Genomic DNA, 14,945 nt, shown 5'->3' with positions numbered 1-14,945 from the left:
GTGTTCCAAGCCCTTCTTCTTTTGCTATTACTTCTCAACTGCTGTGGTTTGCATGATTTATTGTGCACCTGTCACAATTTCCAGCTTCTTTAATCTTTCCAACATGAAACCTTTTGTTTGCTAGATTTGCCAGAAACCAAGTAGTTTCCTTCTGTAGCTCCTTATGTATTCTGGCTTTAGGATCTTCCATATAATACCAGCGCAGCCCCCTGACTTCTCTCCTAATAGTTTGGGGTTTCGTTGCAGGAGGGATGACACTGTTTCTAACCTGCATTTCCTATGGAGCTATTAAATGGGGTGCTTGAAATAGCAGGTTCAAGGACTATTAGCTTGCTGATTTTTCACGTCCATTTGAGTTACTTCAGCCTGAAACATCTTTACTAGCATCTTCCACAGATGGGATCTACTTCCAGTTCTTTTGCATTAAATCTAAGCTGTCATATTCCTAGTATTTGCCAGTCTCTTGACTGTGGAATTAGAAATATCTGTGTAAGTCTGAGCAACGATCCCATCCTGGTGCTTCTCTTTGATTGATGTCGCCTTCTGGAGACTACCATTCAATGGCCATTTGAAGTATTCAGGCACAATTGTTAGATGTGACACAGACTTCCTATTCTTGAGTCATCTTCTAGCTCCCCAGCATGTGAATGAAGCTGGAATGAAGCAGCAGTCCTTTTCCATGCTGCAGTTAAAAGAATGAAGACATAGTTACTGGTTCATTGTTTTTTGACTTTGTGCATGTGTGAAGATAATAGGGTAAAAGATATCTTCCCATAGCTGTTGTGAGCTCTTCAGGAATGGCAACAGGGGGAGAGCAGTGGGAAAGGTAAGAGCTGGAGATGCTGCCCATCTGCTCCCTGAAGATTCGTGCTTTTTTAATTTTTTTTTTCAGTTGTGGAGCCACAGAATGATCTCACGGTTCTGCTGTAGTGAGCATCTTGGACACTGAGTCATTGCATTCCTTTGGAATGATTCAGCTCAACAACTTGACACTTGCATTAATTTTACAGCACAGAGCCTCAATGATCCCTAAGCTTCCTTCTACAAGAAGGGAGAAACGAGATGTATAAATTGGGTATTGCCTGAAAAGTTTAAAAATCAGCTTCTCTTTAGTCAGTTTTAACCTTTCGTCATCTGTCTGGCACCTTTCTTGGGTCCCGTTGAATCAGTTTGTTGACCTGATCATGGCATGCTGGCTTCAGGCACACTTGGAAGCTGTATGCCTTACCTACTTGCACGAGGCACTGCCTCTCTAGTCCATATATTATCCGCAATGATCCCGTGCATTCAGCACTGAGGTTATTGCCATTTTTATGTAAACAGAACTTCAAATAATTTGCTGCCAGTTGGATCGCAGGCATTATCTTCCCTCCCCTCCATCCTGTTCATCTTGCTCTAATACCTTCTTTGGTGGTTCTGGTGGCTGGAGTAAGCTTGCAACTTAACTTTAGGCAGAAGTACAAAAAGGGGATTTTTAAAAAGTTTCCCTCCCAAAGTGAGATTATATCTTTCCTTTTCAGTGAAAAAATTGAATGTTTGAACTCCAGATAAAAGGTTTGTGCTACTTATTGCTTAAAATGTATTATGGCTGCATTTTCAGCTGAAGACAAGGTTTGCTGTTCTGCTAATACTTCCTACAAGGTGTTTTTCTAGCATTTATCACTTGCCTGTAACAGTTTGTGTGGCCTTAAGCCTGGTGTTACAATGTCTCATTCGGAGCTGTATTCCTTTTGGAATTAAAAGAATACAGAGCACATCGTGTGTAGAAATATAGTTATTGTACATTTCTTTTAAAGCATGAGCAAAGGTTTCTTCTTCCCTTCAGTTTTACGCATGGAAGTGTTACCTGAATGAGCATTATTTCTGATAAAAAGAGAGGAATTTTATCAGGATGTCCACTATGTTTTAAATTGAATCAGAAGAAACTGAAGATGGCAGAGATATTTCACTTTGAAAGGTGACTACTACACAGACGAAGTTGCTACTTTTCATAAGGGCTTTCACTCCATATATCATTGTGTTTTAAGAGAGACTTGGGTCAATAATACCATGCTTTAGAATTCCCTAAATACATATTTACACAATAGACCTTAAAATATATTAGTCTATCATGTCAGCTCCTGTACACTTCTATCAGGGATGTTTTATGTCCTTAACATATGATACAATAAAACTTTATTTTATACAGCATTTTTCATACAAATTGTATCCTGGAATGCAGCGTGGGGTTAAATAAGACTTTCGCAAGGTTAAAATTAAAAAAGCTGGAGGGTGCAGGAAAATTAAGGGGTACGCATGGGAAATATTTAACCGAACAATGGGAATCTGGATGGAGAGGCCACAGTGCTGGGAGAGACCGTGAGGCTCATTCAAGCTGCAGCTCAGGATCCCTGGAAATGGTGAGGTTATGTGAGGAAAGACTGGTTCGGTGTGAATAAAGAAGGTGGAAAGGTCATGCCTCTCCGAACAGCTGGAGGAAACGCGAAGTGCCTCCTGGAACAAAGAATCCGAGAACGGGGACTACGCGGAGTCGCTCCTTCGGAGCAAGAATAGCAGAGGAAACGGGGGGAAAGTGTGCTGAAAGGAAAGAAAGCAGCTGAAAGCGTGCCCCAGGAGCTAACCTGCGGGGTGGGAGGGATGGCAGCGGGGTGGCAGCGTGCACGGGGGCTTTGCAGCGCCTGCCTCCATGCTCGCACGCGCAGGGAGCGCAGGGGTCTCGGCTGCGCGGGGGCTGTCCCTGGAACCAAGTAGGCACAACAAGATGACACCAAGACAGCTCAGCTTGGGATTTTTTTTTCCTGGCTTTTATCAAATTTTTTTTTTTTGGTCACCCTATTAATGTAAATTAAGTAAGGCTTTTTTGTATGTGATAATTATAGATAAATGTATTTAAAGTAGATCTGGATTTTGTAGTCCTCGGGAAAAAGAGGAAGAGTAATTTTTCCCCCCGTCCCTGTCATGTGTTCATTTTAATGAGCAATTTTAAAAAATTGAAAATAAAAGAGGAAAATGAATAGGTGTTGAACCAGCCTGTGATATGTAAATGCCAACTAGTAATTACCTAAAACCTCAATTTTCTTTCTGTTTCATCTTGCAAAACATTTCATTTCCACTGAGTGAAAACACTTAATTTGGGCTCCGCCGCTGAAGCCTGCCTCTCAGCACCGCCGCCCGCGCCCGCCTCGGCTAGGGGGAGTCCTGGCTCCGCGCTAGCACCCGCTCGCCAGCCCAAGGTTATTCCTCCTGCCGCCCGCTACCTCCTCGCTGCTGGATGGAAATTCACCTGCCCCCAGCTCACACTCGGGTTCGCTTTCGGGAACCTCGTTCTTTCAAGGCTTCGTGAAAATTGGGTGGCAAAGTCACGGCTGGAATTTGTTTTCCTGCCTTTTGTCTGCTTGCTGTTACACTCGTGCTTTCGAGTTGGGTTTCATTCATACGACTGTCAGTTAGAGTTCTGGGCACCTGGGATTTTTCCTTTTTAGTTTTTATTGCCCTTTTTTGGTTGCTCTTCTGTACTCTTATAGTTCTGGGTTCTTAATTTCAGGTACGGTTTGAAGCTTGTTCCTTCCTTGCCTTTGTTCTTTTCTGGTTCTGACTCCTGTGAATCTTGCTTTAAATTGTATTCATTTTTTCTTTGCTCTGTTTTACATGACAGCTTTTTATTTTTTTTCTTTTAAAAACTTTTCTCTGTACAACACTGAGATCTACCAAACTTCGTAGCTTTCAACATCCTCTCACAACAGAAATAAATCCCTGATTCTGTCCATTTTCACCAAGATTTCAATGAAATCCTAGGAGCTTTGAAGCTTCTATTTGCCTCCCTTGCCTGACCTGCTGTTTCTGGGAAGCATCACTTGGGCATTTAGGGACCCAGGCTGGTGGGTTGGGACGAGGCTTGGCCAGGAGCAGCACGCTGGCACTGGCGCTGCGAGGTGTCCCAGGACCCCGGCTCCGAGCGCTCTGCCTGCAATCGCGAGGCGCAGCGCCTCTTTAGTGAGATATATGGCTTCATAATTAGCCCCTTGCATTTTTTCACGAGTGCTAGCATCAGCGTTCTATGATGTGTTTCCCTGATTAACAGCTGCTTTGCAACTATTTCCGTGTGCCACCGCTAACCGTATTTGTCAAGTTAGTCCTGACAGAGCACTGCTTTCTTACCAAAACGCAGCGTTTCTCTTCGAAGGGCTTCTCGTGTTCGTCGCAGTGCCAGGCTTTTAAGTCAGCCCTTGTTAAAACGTAAGTTGGCTTTAGCCTGATGCTTGTTAACAGGATTCTGGGTATCTCCTTTGGAGTAGGAGTGCAGAAACCTTTCACAGACAATTTAATCTTCGGAGCCTTGTGAACATACAGCCATACACTGAGGGGGTGTTGCTGTAGGCTAATATATTGATCAGTTCCATTTGCCCTATAGCTGTGGCCTTCTGCTCTGGCTGAAATAGGTTGAGTGTTTGTTGATACTGCCATATTATTATTTTTTAATACACTGGGAAAAAAATTAATTCCAACTTCTTTTACATACGTCATGCATATTGCCAGTGTTGATTGCTTCCGCACATGTAATGTAAACTGTCTGTGCATAGTTCATGGCCTGTGCCGCCTCTGCTTAATGAAAAGAAGTGTTGCATTTAAACAGATACAGATCCACTCAGAAAGACAAAATACCAGCCCTTGCAACGTATAATTCAGACCCAACCTTTACATCACAGGTCATCTCAAAGTCTCAGTCTATCAACAAATGCTGTTTAGTAATAACCTGCAGAGGGTTCCCAGAATTAGGAAATCTATTAGAGCTCTTACTGGCTGCACTCCCAGTGGCATTTGCTTCTCTTCTCCATGTGGACCTCTTTTACCAAATCCTGTGGAGCTTTTAGTGATGAGGGTGGTGTTTTTTTTGTTTGTTTTTGTTTTATTTTGTTTTATTTTATTTTATTTTTTTTTTTTTTTTGAGATGGTAGAAAGTGGGCATTTGGTGCTGCAATTTAAATTTGAAGGTTTATTTTTCTAATGCTAGTAACTGATAAAGTAGCTTAGACTGCTTTCCTGTAGTCTTGAGCATAACAAGAAATAAGGCTGGCTTCACCTTCCCCATTAACACAAAAGGGAGGGAAATTAGAAATGAGGGACCTTGGCTATAACGTCAAAGTGCCGTGCTTTGGCCCAGAATTTCACCAGCCTGCTGCACTCCCACAACATCTGCAATAAAGTTCTTGTCTCCATTTTATATCTTTGACATTGGAACAGAATATTTGGCCTGAATTTATGTAATTTGGCCAGACACAAATATAATCCATGAATAGTAGCATTCATCTTCTAAAATCAAACTGGAGGACAGGACCTGCCGCGGAATCCCACCCACCACCACCCAGAAATACGCCCAGAAATATGTTCCCCTTCCATGTCACTGCAGGGGAAGAGCTGGTGGGATAGCAAGTTTATGGGATTAACTTGTTCTTAAACCCCAAATATGTTAGCTTTCATGAAGAGAAATATGTAACTGATCCGCTAGATAAAACGAGTTTGCTGGCCAGTGTGTGCTGGCAATCTAAGAATCGGAGCAGTGATACAATGCACATTATTTGGCAGTGTCCTAATACTAGAAAAATTTGGAGAAGTGTTACAAATGCAACAGAAATAGTACAGAACAATGTTACCAGCTGAGTCAGAGTGCTATTTGCTGCATGATTTTTTTCGGCTATACATAGGATTGCAAAGTCTTCTTCTCATCTTCCCCCCTCCTTCTTCTTTTTCTGTTTTTTAAATTATGGACTGCAGCTGCCCTTGTTTGTGCAAAGAAAATGATCCATAGAAGGTAGGAACGTTCTTGGGTATGTTTGTTGAAAATATTGGCGTTTTGACATGGCCAAAATTGGTTCGTAAGTATACAAGATTGGCTCACGTACACAAGATGAATTACAGAAATGAAGAAGTTTCAGCTCAGCCTACAGGAGACAACGCAAACACAAAAATATGAAAAACGTGGGATTATTCGAAAGAAGAGTAAATGTTCTTTTTTTTTTTTTTTTTTTTTATGAAGTTTGTTATTGCCTGTAATTTTATTTTGTTTTAAGATTAAAAACTTTGTGAATAATGCAGGAAATGATGCAGGGAAGAGATAAAATAGAAGTTTATTTTGGAGTGAATTTTACTACTGAAATGTTTACATTTTTGCAAGGCAAAAATAAGTTTTAATAAAGAGTTAGAATCAATAAAACGTTAAAAGGGTTGTGATTAAAATAGCACAATGAAAAATACTGTTTATTTCTTACAGGCTTTTTTTATGCTTAAAAAGTGATAATTAAATATGAGAGCTTGCAGGATTTCAGGTCTGCAGGCCTTTTGTGTCTGTGTCTCTCGCTCACGAAATGTGGGAGGGAGTGTTGAGGAGTTCCTGAAGAAACAAACAAGTAATTATTGTTAGAGGGAAAGTGGTTTTGATATGTTCGCATATCTGGTGGTCTGCTCGTTTGGGCATCTTTCTTATTCAGCATATTACCTTAAAGTTATTAGTTTGTGTGCTTCATATTTCTGCATCTGGTGTAGCAATATCAGCACTGTTTAAATATGTGATTTGCCTGTCACCTGCATTTCAGCCGGAGAGAGATCAAGTGCACATAAATGAGACCAAAATGTACTTTATGTGGGGTATTTTGCTGTAGTATTTTATGGTTTAAAATTACTGAATGTAAACTTAAGAAAAAAAAAAAAAAAGAAGAAGGAAAATAAGAAAAGGAAAAGAATGAAAAATACCCCCTTCATTTTATCCTCCCAACTTCGAAGTGTGCCGGGACTTTGTCAAATTCCCGTTAAAATAAATATGTCAATTTCATCTCTCTTCCAAATTCATTTATCATGCTTTTTTAAAAGGTGTTTTCTGCTTTACCTGATGTTTAAATTGGATTCGCTCGTTTATGCTGTTCTTTGCTGTATCCCCCATGTTTTTCTTAAATGAATTAGTAATGACAGCGTACTCCATCATACCCTCTCTACAGCCACTTTAAGGGAAGCCTGGTGATCTAAACCTTTTAACCTATTAAAGATGATTTTCCCCAATTGAATCAGACCCACCACAGGTGTAATAACTAATCATTTAAACTACACCTGCTATTATGTATTTTTAAGCCATTATGCGTGTTGGATAGATGATAATTCATGTTTATTGCATTGTCCAATGGATCCGTTTTGCCTACACTAGCCTGATTAATGTATTTAAAGAAATAAGAGATGCAATTTAAAAAAAAAAAAAAAAAAAAACATTGATGGAATGCACCGAGGAGTACATTGAAAGTGCCATTAAACCCATCAGAACTTTGCTCTCTGACCAGAAATGCATATTCGAAGGCTTTGATTCAAACACAAAATGAAACTTGGTGATTTCAATAGTGATGCTATTTTGTCTTTCTTTTTCTGCTGTGAAAAATTTTGAAAACCTTTTCGGAACTGAATTTCTGAAAGTGTTTTAAGTAAAACTCTTCAAGAGCTACCTAACATAGGCCTGCCATGTGCCGCCATTTTAGGAGAAAGCACGGGCCTCTGTTTGGGGGAAAAAACCTCTTCCCTGTTTATGCATGGTTATTTTTAACTAGAGAGGAAGGAAGTCATCTCTTCCAGTAGTTCACATAGATGCGTCCATCTCCTACATGCTGTTAACTTTAAACAAATTATTCCCCCTGATGCCACAATCAGAGCAGATGCCTTTGTACAGAAGTAAATCAAATCAGCTGTTTTTCACCATTGCAGCAGCATGTAATAATGTGTGTAACAATATAGGAGGGTATGTGGAAAGTTGACCTACCACACGAACAAAAAAAGGAAATACCTGTCACTGGCACTAAATCCTGATGTGAAAAACCGGTGCCATTGTTGCTGATGCCGTTCAGTGTTATCCCAGTCTTTATCCTTTGTTTGGATAAGTGAGTTTGTTTTAAGTGCTATGACACCTTAAAGAAGCACGTAGAGGAAGTCGATCATGAGACAAAAATGATCTGTGATTTCTACCAGAGCGGAACATAAAATAACCACTCACCAACCCACTTATGTCATGAGAAGTGACTTTTTGGATATTTTTGTTGTGTGATCCACAACACGGGAAGTTGCTTCTTTTCCAGTCGTGACAAGCTGAGGTTTATTTATAGCTGACAGTGAGTTGGAATGATGGCAGAAAAGGCCTTAATCTCTGAGAATTTGCAGGGAACTTCAAGTCAGAAAGAAAGGAATCATTCTTCCTAGTAAGAGTCTAATGTTGCAGATCACATGCGATGTCTCAAGGTTGCCATGAACTGTAGGAGCCAACTTAGGTAAGAAGATCACTGTAAATGACAGAAACTTCTGAGAATCTTAATAGAGATTTTTGTACAGATCAACCTGCCGAAAGAGCAATTCAAACAGAAACTTCTAGGTTGAAACACTGTAATTTACTGATTACAGTTTAGCCACAAACTCTGATGCTTGTTGAACCATCTCTGAAAGTTGGATCTGTGTCAGCTCCAGACTGTCTCCATGTGTTAGATTTGATGCCTTCTTTGCAGTACAAAATGCATAATGTAAAATAGGAATTTGCCCATTCCTAACTTGGATCTTTTTCTCTCTTCTGTTTCTCCAATCCTCCTACCCTCATCAGATTGTGACAGCAGTGAAGTTTTTACAGAATCCACGAGTTCGCCAAAGTCCTATTGCAACCAGAAGAGCATTTCTGAAGAAGAAAGGTATGGACTCTTTAAGTTTGTGGTCTCAGTGATAACGAGGAAGTTTGAGTTAGGGTTAAAGCCAAGAAGTATTTCTATGGAAAACTGGATTCTAAGAACAAAGCAGGTAGTCTGTCTGAGGAAAAAAAAAAAAGTTTTTAAGAAATACCACTCTTTTCTTCCATACTGACTAGAGCAATATTGGCACCAGATGTGGAATTGTAGAACATAGAAGACACATTGGAAGTTCTCACGTTAACTATTATTGCACATTTTCTGAGATGAGGACGGTTTAGAGATGTGGAATAGCTGGCCAGTTCTAGTCTTCGTGATGTTGGCTTTAGAATGACCAGCTTCTAGGTGAAAAGGTCGATTGTTTCTGAAGAGAGCCAGGGAGAGGAATGAAGGGCGAAAGACTTTGTAAAAGTAAACAAGATCAGGGTAAGGTTAAGCTTGGGGTCAACCTGACTTTCAGGCTGAAATGGTAAATTACTGACTGAGTTTAGTCCTTTTCTATAGCAGAGAAAGAACAGATCCTGACAAATCCTATATTGTCTTAGACAGGTGGAACGTATTTTTGCATTGCCTACTGAGAATTTATTTTACTTTTTGATTTATAAAGGAACTACATTTTGTTTATTTTTTTCTTTAATATAAAGTTTTGTTCAACAACATAGAGTGTATTTCAGGTGAAGTTCATTCCATATTATGCTGCCTTCCATATGATTCTACTTTTTTTTAGGACCCTATTGCTTAAATCTTTAATGTAAGATGTAAATAATAAGGACAATCATACCTTGGAGTTAATTACATGCACTGTGGAGCACTTTAAGCACTTGGAATGATACTGAAAATACGAACTCCAAACTTCAGAGGGGAGTGACCCACTTAAACGGTGAAGTCATGAGTACTTCAGAGTACATCAAATTCTAAAGCTAAAGATCTTGGGCTTTAAAAAGTAGGGAAGCCTATGAAATACTTTAATAAGTTTGGGGATATGAGCTGTTTATTGAGATGCCTGAGACCCAATGTCATGAGGAGAGTTTAAGTACACACACCACTCTGCTCATCTTGAACAGCAATGGACCTAGAAGGCAATGGCACAGTCTTGTGTTTTAGCAATGCTGTCATGACAAGTAGTTCATGGGTCCATCAGTTTTAATGTGCTCATCTCCCTGCTTGTCCTAGCGCCAGTTAGAGAGCATTCCAGCCACATAGTTAGGTACGTTGCTTGCCCTGCCTTGCCATCAGGATGGCATTAAAATTTGGAGCCTGTTGGCCGCCGTGCTCCATGAGTTTTTCCTTGAAATATGTGGACCTACGGGGAGTAATTAATCATAAAAGCTTGGGGATTTCAACTCTATCATCGAAGCAATGAAGCAAGGGAAAGCTGAGCCTAAAAGCTGTGCTGATTACCCGGGGTAACCTGATACAAAATCTATTGTTGCCGAGAGATCCTTAGCCCCCAGTATATCGTGCAATATTATAACTGCCTGATCTTCTCCTGTGCTGACAATGACCAGTTATTCCTCATTTTCTCTCTCAACACAGCTGGGTTAGAATTTCATTTGCAGAAGGTATTTAGAGCAATTTAGAGACAAATGTCTCTGGTGTTTGCTCTGCACTTCCCCACCGCAGGCTTCGCTGAACAGTTTTTAGTATCAGGAGCTCCATCTAATCTGTTTAATTTTAATAAATCCCTGACTGGGAGAAGAGGAAGGGTGGGGAGATGGAGGCAGAGAGAAACTGTGGCCCGACTAATACTTCTTATGAATTACTTGGCTAATAATTACTAAAGAGCAGAAATGGTTTGGTAGAGCTGTTTGTTTGTTCCTGTTTGTTAATTAGCCCGCCTTCCCTTTGTGCTAATTATTTGTTTGAAAACGTAACAGTAGGAGATAGGAAGGAGCAGGGTCCAGTAGTGCCTGTACCCAGCGGTCTTTGGAAATACGGCCGTATGGAATCTGACCACTGAGCTCACAACGTGATCTCTGTCCAGTACTCGAGAGCAGAGGGTCTGTACTGTTACTGTATGCACATGCTGTAGCAGATGGGGGCAATTATTCCTGCAACCTAGGTGTTGTGGCTAAATCCAGTCCTGGGTAAATGGGGGTCGTACTGTTTGGTAGGCTGCTTCTGCTTTGCTTGGATATACAGTCACTGTCATCCCAATGACAACGTTTATCCCCGTTTTAGAGAAAGTTGTGTTGTCTGCTAGAGAAGTCCTCACTGTCAGTCAAAAAATAATTTCTGTACAGCAACCATTTCGGTTACAAGAGTCTCTATTAAAATAACGTTGTAGGAAATTATACAGAGATACCCTTGTGGTTTCTTCAGTCCAGGCTACTTCCAGCAGAACTTGCAGTAAAAGAGAGAGCTTTGATCTTCCTGTGGACCACTGAAGAATTTCAGTGGAGGGTCAAATCCCTGAATTTTCATATTGCCAGTTAGATGTACACCATGTATGAACTTGCTTTTTGTAGTTACTTTTATGGAACCCTGCAGGAGAGGTCTCTGACTGCCCACTGGGTCTGGCTGAAAGCTGCTGCTGTAGAGGTGTCTGGGAACGCTGAAGGAAAAGGCTAGGTGCCCTGCCCTGCAGCAGCCTCCTGCTATCCCAGCTACAGCCGTTGTAGCCTCCAGGAACAGAACTGGAGCGTTACCTGTGGGTGAGCTTTCAGGTCCTGCAGTCTCACTTCTGAGACTTACAGAGATGGTTCCGCCTTGAATTATGGTTTTCTTCTTTTTTTTTTTTTTTTTTTTTAAGCATCTCTTTCCTAAAAATGCCAATCAAATTTTATTTTCTTTTAATACTCTTTAATATAGGAACTGAGGTTCTTAATACATTTTGGTTGAATAGGAGATGAAAGGTACTTCAGGATCAACAGTCGGACTGGGGCTGGTTGTGAAACAGCAGTTGCAGCAGCTGAAAGTAGGCTTCCCTGGGTGCTCACAGGTCAGGGGGTTGCTGAACTGCTCTCAGGAACCTGGGATGAATCTGTTGATGACAGTTGGGAGAATGAGGGTGTCCTGAATTTGTAAAAAGGTCTTTCAAAAGTTGGTTGAGATTTCTGTGTTGTCTTAAGCACTTTTAAACTCCCAAATACAGAGGCATTAATGAGAAACATGAAGTTATTAGAATCATTTATCATTTTCTTTGAAGCTTACACTGGCATTTTGTGTAATTTATGACATTTCCTCCTTTTTATCATGAACTTCTTCAGATGAAGGGAAAAACAGCTGTTTCCCTTCAGAGTATCTGAAAGAAAAGAAAGGAAAAAAAGATGCTGTTTGTTTTTTGTCCAACTCGCTGATTCTGCTGATGACATGCCACAGAATCAGCGGCGCCTTGGGAGTAATTAGACAACATGTGGGGTTTAAACCCTTGTGGAAATGTGTCTGTCATCTAACTGTTGTGCCTCAGATGTCCTGTACTGCTCAGCTACCCATCCGGTAACTCATGTGGTTTGTTAATTTTGTGTACTCCGAATCTGTAACTTCTGGCAAGATAAAGAGTCGGGGTGGAAGTGCACAACACACGTGGTGCTTCATTATTTGGGGTGCTGGTACCTGGATTTGTCCTTTGTATCAATGTATGCATATATGTATGTATATATATGTAACACATCAGGCTACATGCTTCCCAAAGTAATCGCACTCTTGCTTGGTGAGATGTGCTGCAGGCTGTTGGAATTGTTGTCTTTGTCTTTTTCCATCCTGTGTCTATTAATCTGTTTCAGTACTTTGGCTGATAGGGAGTTACTACACGATGCTTTCTTTTGGGTCTCGCACAGCTTTTTGCAGTGCATCAGAGTTCCAGAAAATTATGCAAGTGTCAAGCTGTCAGGCTGCGGTGATTTCTGAAGAGATGAATAAATAATTTAATTTTACGTGCCCCTTCCAGCCAGAGCTCAAAGATACTTGACTCCCTGGAAACAAAGGCCATCATCCCCAGAACCTCCAGTAGAAAACCAGCTGAATTTTCTTCTCCTTTCTGTAGTCTGCATCCCTGGAAGTCGAACCCTTGTCTTTTCCTCTTTGCCAAAGAAACCAAGGTGGATCACCTTGAGGACCTGAGAGAAGGGGGCACAGCCTACTGCCGGAGGGCTTTAAAGGAAGTAAATTCTTCAGCAGATTTCAATTTAACCCTCTTTTATTACTTTTCTTTTTTATAATTTAAGTCCATTTCATGAGGCAGTTTGCATGTCCTTGAATGGAATCTCGTTACCATGAAAGCTTTTTTAGCATTGATTTCATAACAGTCTTAATTTAATAGCGCCGTCATTACTGAGAAGCCCGGAGAGTGAGGCCCTAGCTTTCCAGGTCACTGACCTTTTAATTACAAACCTTGTTCTGATGGCCAGGTTATCGACTGGACAGCTCCCAGCTTCTGCCCCCAGCATGAAGATGAAAATAACTTTCCTCCCCCACTTCCAGAAAAGGGAGGAAAAGAAAAGTAACCTCTTGTGTTTCCAAAATTAATTTTCTCCTTCAGCTTTACTTTGTAATTAATTCTTTAACATGTCTCAGTGAAGCTCGAACAGTTTTTATAAAGCTTTTCCTAGAGCAGAAAATACAACGCAAGCCAATAGAGTCCAGTGACAATTCATGCAAAAAATACAGTTGGTAATCTGTGCTGTTGAGTATCTGGGCCAACTGCAAGGGCCCTCCAAACCTCATTCTTCTCTAGAAATGACCAGTTTTGAGAAAAGAATGTGTGATTAGGCCAGAAGTGTAAACTATTCAAGGAATGCTAGGTGACTTGCCCTTCTCTTCAGACATGCTGGCAGGATATGGATTTAAGAGATGGTGAAGAAAAGGAACGAAGACCTGACTTCACTGCCCAGCCGATAGTGTGAGTGAGCACTTGTCTTGTTTCGCACTTGCAGATGGGGTAACTTGTTCTCTAGCTGTCTAATTAGCGTTCTGTGATCATGCCTGGGTAGACCTCATCACCTGCACATGCAAAGCTGCAAGTGAGGCCTGGAATTCAGATATTGATTCAAAAAAGAAATGGCAAGAATGCACTTAGTATATTAAGCATCTAGAACAGAGTACTTCAGCACTGAAAGTCCACTCCATGGCTAGAACCAGGCAGGGTGTGCTTTCTGATTACTACAGGAGTTTGGAACAGGTGTTCAGGCAGCACAGAGTATGTCTAACAGCTTGTGTAGATGTACGGAAATGATTGTACAGGTTAAAGGAAAGTCAGAGTGCATTCTACATTTTCATAATGCTTTTCATTTGAGAATCTTGGAGTACATTGTACCCATTAACCACTGAAACTTTGCAGCTATTTGCATCGAGCACATTTGATGGCGTGTATAGGGTTATCAATATCTTGCCGTGCTTTCCACTGAAAAGCTTTCACTTCTGAGGTAGAGGACAGTGGCTGTTTAACATCACTACATCTTTTTTAGGAGAGGAAATGAAGAATACTTTATCTAAGTGATCTTGCAGGGGGAGCTTTAGGGATAGAGAAAGTAATTACCGAGTAAAAAATTTACTAAGATTCTTGAAAAGCACTATGGGATATTTAATTACTAAAGATGCTTAGGCCTCTGTTTATGACTTTGAAAGACAGCAAATGTACCTCATAATATTCTGCTTAAGTTAAAGAAAAATATCTCCTACACATGTTCTTGCTACCAGTTTGTTCTTTAGGTGCCACCTGTCCCCAGGCTTTGGGTCGATACAACCATGCCTTAGTGGGGAAATCCAGTTGTATCCTCAGGGAACTGATCAGGGACCCAGAGAATGAATGCTTTCAGTGCTAACAAACTCCCAACAGCTCCTGTCTCAACCAGCACCGTCAGTCGTCACAGCCGTTACTGGCACTCTGCTACGTTTACCCAATGCTGATAATGTTCAACATACGAGGAAGACTTCCACCACTAGAGTTTCATAATCCAGAAGAATAAATGTGCTCATGAACCAGAAAGTATTGCCACAGTTCTGTATTTTGTATTTGTTGCCTTCTTTTTTCTTCCTGAAAGTGATTGAGATTCTCCATCCATCTGCTGTGAAGGAGATGTCTCTCTCTCCTGCCAGTCTTCTGTGTACATATCTGTCACCTGCTGTTCAGCACCAGCCTATTCATCATGCTGACTCTTTTCCCCCATCAATTTTACCATTGCTTGTGTTATCTGAACTTGTCATGAACTCTACAGATTTTCTTGGCTTGTGTGCCAAGAAGAGACCTGCAGCAACACTGTTAACAAAATGAGATCAAATGATTGACCTTAGGACATCCTGGGGAATCAG

General features: G+C 40.9%; 1 protein-coding gene across 1 annotated transcript in view; it reads left to right on the top strand.

Moving 5' to 3' along the window:
- Positions 1-14,945, top strand: part of PEX14 (peroxisomal biogenesis factor 14) — a 77,743-nt gene that overhangs the window by 27,791 nt on the left and 35,007 nt on the right. The window contains exon 3 of the mRNA XM_032201528.1: positions 8,618-8,702. Within this exon, the coding sequence (XP_032057419.1) occupies positions 8,618-8,702 (85 nt within the window). The remainder of the gene's footprint in view (positions 1-8,617; positions 8,703-14,945) is intronic.

Source organism: Aythya fuligula, chromosome 21, assembly GCF_009819795.1.
Source record: "Aythya fuligula isolate bAytFul2 chromosome 21, bAytFul2.pri, whole genome shotgun sequence".
Taxonomy (NCBI): Eukaryota; Metazoa; Chordata; class Aves; order Anseriformes; family Anatidae; genus Aythya; species Aythya fuligula.
This window is presented reverse-complemented; position numbering and strand designations above follow the sequence as displayed.